This window comes from Solanum pennellii, chromosome 3 (genome assembly GCF_001406875.1).
Source record: "Solanum pennellii chromosome 3, SPENNV200".
NCBI classification, from domain to species: Eukaryota; Viridiplantae; Streptophyta; class Magnoliopsida; order Solanales; family Solanaceae; genus Solanum; species Solanum pennellii.
In genome coordinates this window covers 70,914,958-70,922,016 of record NC_028639.1, presented here as the reverse complement: position 1 = coordinate 70,922,016, position 7,059 = coordinate 70,914,958, and the positions used below count along the sequence as shown (strand labels likewise).

At 31.4% G+C, this 7,059-nt stretch overlaps 1 protein-coding gene across 1 annotated transcript; it reads left to right on the top strand.

The window, feature by feature from the left end:
- The first annotated feature begins 1,100 nt into the window (after positions 1–1,100).
- On the top strand, positions 1,101–3,067 carry LOC107013685 (flotillin-like protein 3). The gene is made up of 3 exons (XM_015213556.2): positions 1,101–1,775; positions 1,858–2,253; positions 2,335–3,067. The coding sequence occupies exons 1-3, from the start codon at positions 1,224–1,226 to the stop codon at positions 2,842–2,844; spliced, it is 1,458 nt and encodes a 485-aa protein (XP_015069042.1). The 5' UTR covers positions 1,101–1,223; the 3' UTR covers positions 2,845–3,067.
- The last annotated feature ends 3,992 nt before the right edge of the window (positions 3,068–7,059 follow it).

Here is a 7,059-nt window from a genome sequence, read left to right as displayed (position 1 = left end):
ATATATATTGTGATGTAGCTGATTACTAAAATTATCTTATGATGCGTCTATCTCGAATTTCAAAGTCTCAATTAAGCATATAATGAGAGGTGAAGTACGGGGTTCAAATAAATTCGATATCAGAATGACATTCATTTTTAATATGAATTAAGATGCGTGAAGTTGATTAGAGCATCACTACTAACTGATATTCAAATCAACTTATATGTATCTTGACTAATTTTATGAATTACCTCCTATCTCTGCTCTAAAAGCCAGAGAGATCTAGCTGCTGGTAATTGGTGGGTGATTTTTCAGAAACTGAAAACTTAAGAAATGAGCATTTTTCGAATGAAAATTATATTAAAAGCTCCAAATGCCATCTAAACCCAAATGCTCAAACAACCCAACTTGGTACTTATTATTTTTAAAGTATATATAAGTAATGGAAACAGATAATGAAAGGTCACTCATTCATTAAGAAGAAATTTGTGACAACAAATCGAAATATTTTAGGATTACAAAAACAGAAGATAAATACTAATTTTTATGATCCCGGAAGCTTCCTTTATATTTGAATTTCACATCAAACAATGCTAGGGAAGAATTGTAATCAAAGAAATTATTCTCTCGTACAATGGAAGGATCATTCATTGGACCGGATATAATTGTTTGTTTTGCGTCTCTCCATTTTAACACTTGCTTAAATAGACGACAAATATAGTTGGACTTTCTCTTTTGAATAAATATCACAAAAACTTTACTCAATTATTAATTTTTTTCTATCAAACTTTACTTTGTATAAATAAAATAAGTAACTTAAGTAGTTGCATAAAACAGATGCTCCTATTCATTAGGCATAAGCCAGAAATTACTTGTTACACATATTATCGAAAAGGAGGAGAAGAAGCACAAGAATTTTTTCTTTTTGAAAAAAAAAAGAAAATAATTATTTAATATAGTTATACAATTCTATTGATACAAAACAAAATTTAAAATTAGCCACGGATCTAATTAATGGACAAAATGAGAAATTTCCATCGAAGGACAATCCCTTGGCGTTGAAACTCTCAACAGAAATGCTTCTTTCATTTGCACGATTTTCGTACTCACATAACTGCCTCAACCCTAATCATCACTACTACCACCTTCCTACAGTATTTCCCCACTCTATATAGTCACATTTATTCCAAGATCATCAACTCAATATTCTTAATTTATTCGCTCATCATTTATAATTCGATATGGGAATTCCGAGGTATATCGTAGCTGGCCCATCGGAAATGCTTGCGATCACTGGAAATGGCATATCTGAAATACTACTGAAGAAGAAGCATTTCTTATGGCCCCTCCAAAAATGCACCAGGCTCGATATTTCCCCGGTGAACTACTCGTTCCAGGTTCAAGCTATGAGCGCGGAGAAACTCCCTTTCTACCTCCCCGCGGTATTCACAATTGGGCCAAAAGTGTTGGACGAGACGAATTATGAGAGCTTGATTAAGTATGCAAAACTTATGTCTAATAGTGACAAGCAGTCAACTCATATACAAGATCTTGTCAAGGGAGTTATCGAAGGGGAAACTCGTGTACTTGCAGCTTCCATGACAATGGAACAGATTTTTAAGGGAACAAAGGAATTTAAGCAAGAAGTATTTGATAAAGTGCAACTTGAATTGAATCAATTCGGGCTTTATATCTATAATGCTAATGTTAAGCAGCTTGTAGATGTTCCTGGCCATGAGTATTTCTCCTACCTTGGACAAAAGACTCAGATGGAGGCCGCCAATCAAGCCAAGGTACGTAAACACACATATATTCTTTTTGAGCCAGAGCTATTGAATTAAGCGAAATCTCCTAGTTTTGTTTCATGTGTGATAGATTGATGTAGCGGAGGCGAGGATGAAAGGAGAGATAGGAGCAAAGCTAAGAGATGGAGAAACAAAGCAAAATGCTGCTATGATTGATGCTGAGACATTTATCATATCAACGAAAAGGCAAGGAGAAGGAAAGAAGGAAGAAGTTAGAGTAAACACTGAAGTTAAAATATTTCAGAACCAAAGAGAAGCTGAGGTTGTTGAGGCAAGTGCTTTTCTGGCAAAGAAGAAAGCAGGGTGGTCTCAGACTGCCAGGCTGGCGGAGGTGGAAGCCGAGAAGGCGGTAGCCATAAGAGAAGCAGAGCTGCAAATGGAAGTGGAGAAAAAGAAAGCTTTTGTTGAGACTGCTAAGCTCAAGGCTGAGCTTCTCACCAAGGCTACTGTTGAATATGATATTAAGGTAAGTAGTAGTATTTTTCTTTTTTACGCATGCCTGTTACGCTCAAAATTCATTTCTCTGTGACAAAATTACACATGTTAGGTGCAAGAGGCAAATTCTGAATTATACAAGCGACAGAAAGAAGCAGAAGCTGCACTATTCGAGAGCCAGAAGAAAGCAGAGGCACAAAAGGCAAATGCAGATGCTGAACTCTATACTCGGCAGCAGGCTGCAAACAGCGAGCTGTATGCAAAACAGAAGGAAGCGGAAGGAGTAGCAACGATTGGAAAAGCACAAGCAATTTACTTAGGATCCATTCTAAAGGAATTGAATCACAATTACACGGCTCTCAGAGACTATTTGATGATCAACAACGGTATGTATAAGGAAATCGCCCAACTCAACGCTGAAGCAGTGAACGGTATGCAGCCAAAGATTAGCATTTGGTCAGGTGCTAATGGAGGGGAAAGCAATAGTGGCGGCGAAGGTGGGAGCGGATTGAAGGATGTTGCTGCATTGTACCGTATGATGCCTCCTCTGCTTGAAACAGTACAGGAACAAACTGGGATGCAGCCTCCTGCTTGGCTTGCAACCTTACCACACCATAAATGAAGTGCACATTAGTTAATTTCTAGTTTGCTATGGGATTATTTATGCTTTCATTTTTTTGCATTGTGTTTGATGACTTGTGCTGCTTGGATTGAAGTTGTTTTTTTCATGTATTTCGAAATAATGTATATCAAGTCATAAATTGGTAAAACGCTATAGTAGATAAAGGCATTTCACCTAGTGCATGTTCTAATGAACTCAATTCTAATGAAACTTTTTCAATCTTTTCCGAATTTTCAACTACACACGTATTTAAATTTTCAACTACACACGCATCAACACGTGTTTAACATGTGTACTTACTACTTAAATCTATTCTTTAGTTACTTTCTTTCTCATTCTCCTTTCCATTACCCTCCATTATTTTTTCACTATTAAAACAATATCAAACCTTTTTGGAGTGATAGCTAAAAATGCAAAAGAAGCTCAAAATTTTGGAAATTCTTTATCAAGAATCTTTTTCTAATGATGATTTAAGCAAAATCATTAATAGGTATTGTTGGAAAGACAAAATTGATCAAATTGTTACAAAAAAAAACTAACATTTTTATTGAAGATGATGAACAAGAAATTGAATTTATTTATTTTTTTCTCTGATAGTAAATTATGTGTAAATAAAATTATTGATCTAAGGTTTGTTTGGGTAATTCGGAATATTGATTTGTATAATATGAAAAGTGAGGTAAATTATAAAGAAAATTGAAAAAAAAAAAGAGATTAAAAGTATATTCCCATTAAAGGGAGGATAATTTTATTTTTAAGAAATAAATGAAGAGATAAAATATACAATTTTTTTAATTATAATAGAAATATTTTTTACATGTTTATTGCTTCTCATACAACACTTAAAAAGAGGTTATTCATTCCACTTCAAAATAGTCCAGGAATATAAATATGCAGCTGTAAATTCACAAATAGATTGAAGCTCATTTGGCTATTTTCTCTATATTCTTTATTTACTTTTGAAAATTGTCAATCCCACCATTCTAGCTAAAAATCATCCCTAACTTAAATATAACTAAAATTTCTCCGTATTCCTAAGCTCTTTTTAAACAGTTTTTTTCCTTTTTTTACGACTAGAATTATGTTTCTAAGATATTTCAAAGTAAATGTATAAATTATTTATTATTTTAATCATAATTACAACTTTAATTTTTAAATTTATTAAATCTCTAATCTTAATCATGATATTAGGAATCTAAAATATATCTCTAATATTAACGCACTGGGGAATATTTTCAAAAGAATTAATTAAAGGGCAACTTTTACATATAGAAAACAAAAAATTCATATTTGTATGCTATAACAAAGTTTGTATAAATGCGCTCCATAGAAAACATAAAACTGTATAATTTGCTATACATATACAATTGTATAATTCGCTGGCCTATTTCGCTGCAATTGTATAATTCGCTATCCTATTTCACTGCGATTGTATAATGCACAATTATATAATTCACTGCCTATTTTGCTGCAATATTTTTATAAAAATTGCTTCGCATACAGTTGAATCGAATTAAAATGTATGTATATTGCATAATTATAAGTGTATAGCAAGAAGATATATGTTTTTCTCTCGCTTTATACAAAAACAGAAATACAATATATACACTTCTGTTGTATAAAGCTAGAGAAAATTGTATTTCACTGCAATTGTATAATTCGCAATTGTATAATTTGTTGGCCTTTTTCTCTGCAACATTTGAAGTAAAATATTTGTAAATTGTATAATTAAGTGTATAACACGAAGATATATATGTTTGCATGTGTATATACAATTTTCTCTCGCTTTATACAAAACAGAAACAGAATTATACACTTTTGTGTATAAAGCGAGAGAGGCGAGCGAGAATGGAGAGTGGCGAGCGAGATTTCTTGGAGAGAGACGCTGGCAAATTTTAGCTAACGTTTGCTATGGAGCACAATTAAATCAAACCCTAGCTATTTCATTTATTTTAGGTTATTAGTTTGCTATTATATACAATTTTCCCTTAATTAAATGAGTGCAACCCGAGCAAGAACCTGGGCTGCTCTACCAAGCCCAGTATGTTGTTCGGCCCAACCTCACTGATATCCCCAGCCCAACCCCTTCAGTCAAATTGGGCCGCCCTGGTGTGGAAATTTATGGGCTAAACTGAGGCTAGATGGTTACGATAAAGGAAAATTACGCGGTTAAATAAGTATTTGTAGTTAACTATCAAACATAGCTACAATTCGTATTGGTATAAAGCGAGAGAGAAATGGCAGACATACAAATACAATTATTTGAACTCGATTCAATTGTATACAAATTATACGGAGTCATTTAAATACAAGGATTGATACATATACATCTAGTTACATAGATACAATTATCTAATCGATATACATATACTATTTACATCTCTCCACTCTCTGTCCACTCACCTCCCTCTCTCAATCTCACTCACCTCTCTCATTTCTTTAACATGTAGATACGATTCGTAATTATTGAATTATAACTATGAAGCGTAATTAAATTATTTTGAGCGGCTATAAGCCAAAATTCCCCCAATAATGCACTGCAACTCATCATGTGTTTTACCTTTATTTATTTTTTTATATTCTCTTATCACTTATGCATCTTGCCTATGGTTAGTGTATCGGTCGGTTCGATTTTAACGTTTATCAATTTTCTATTGGTTATTGATTTGTAGAGATGTTAAATTGTTATGGAACCATTAAGATATTGACTTATCGGTTGTTGATTTATCGGTTTTTGATCATCATCGGTTCGGTTATCGAATTAAACGTTAAGATTTGACCAAAAAAAAACATTGAAAATCATTCAAAAACAGGGTGACAAATCAAATATATCATGCACATGGGCTCACAAGTTCCTTTTTGCTCAAAAGCATACTTTTTACATTGTAGAATAATTAATTGTCTGAGACAACCCAAAATAAAAGAGCAGGAAACCAAACTCTAAGTTAAGGATTTTATATAAAATAAAGTGGAATAAATATTATTATTTGATTTACTATCAAGTTATCGATTAATTTGTTAAGAAAAATCCTAAAACAGTTAAGAACCGATAATGTGATAACAAAAAAAAATATTATTTAAACCGCTAAATCAATAACTCAATACTAATACATCAATAACTTTCTTTCAATTCGAGTTATTGATATCGATTCGATTTTGAACCGCGTTAATCTTGCCACTTTAAAATATCATATTAATAATAGATATCTATATGAACAATGAAATTTAAATAAATTCGAATTATTCTTTTATCTCGAAACTTTATTCATGTTAAATATTACTACTATTGAAACATTTAACACTTCGTTTTAGAGTTTTCAATAGAATGGTGATTGAATTTGAATTTTTCTTTGAAAATTCCACATTAATAGTAAAATATTCTTTCATAAATTCAAATAAAAAATTATATTTTCTTAAAAAAAATATACTTAATTCACTCAACAACTACCCTTTAGAACAAATTAAAGTATTTCATTTATTGGTTTGACTAGGATAAATATAATTCTTTATTGTAGGTAACCCAATGTAGGATAGAAAATTGTAGATTAAAGAAGAGAAAAGCACGAAAAGAGACAAAAATAAATGAAGTAAAGATACAAAAAGAGAGTGCATTATAACATATCCCAATTTTACTTTTCCAATGCATCAATTTTGTTGCAAAATAAGAGTGAATCCATAGTGAGTACTGACACATCGAAACAAGCAGAATCCACAGAGATATCGATCATAACAATAATAAAAAATAATTTATGTCTCTCATAAATTATTTATCGTGTTTTTATTTAATCATAAAATAATATTTAAAATTTATTTTCTTATTATTTATATTTGATAACTAAAGTTATATAATACAAAAATTCTTATGTTATTAATTAATTTTTAATACGATAAATATTTTGAAACGAACGAAGCAGATTCTTATAACATTTTAGTGTTTGTCCTCTTTCTTTTGGGGATTTCCTTAATTAATTAACCTAGTGTTTTTCAAAACATAAAATAACATGAGTATTGTCTCTTGGTAAAAAAGAGTGTCTGTACATAAAACACCATATTGACTAATATCCAATTCAATTCCTTTGAATAAATAAATGTTTTTTGGTAATTTATTTTAATTTCTGAAAGAATAAAGAAATTAGAGAATTATAGACCGACATTCTGTTTTGTTGGTAGCCAATGTTTCCTAAATTATCATATACTCCACCCAACACTTCCTCG

Coding starts and splice junctions, on each gene's coding strand:
- LOC107013685 (XM_015213556.2), top strand. CDS start 1,224: ATGGGAATTCCGAGGTATATCGTAGCTGGCCCATCGGAAATGCTTGCG. Junction 1,776..1,857: donor AGGCCGCCAATCAAGCCAAG/GTACGTAAACAC, acceptor CATGTGTGATAG/ATTGATGTAGCGGAGGCGAG. Junction 2,254..2,334: donor CTGTTGAATATGATATTAAG/GTAAGTAGTAGT, acceptor TACACATGTTAG/GTGCAAGAGGCAAATTCTGA.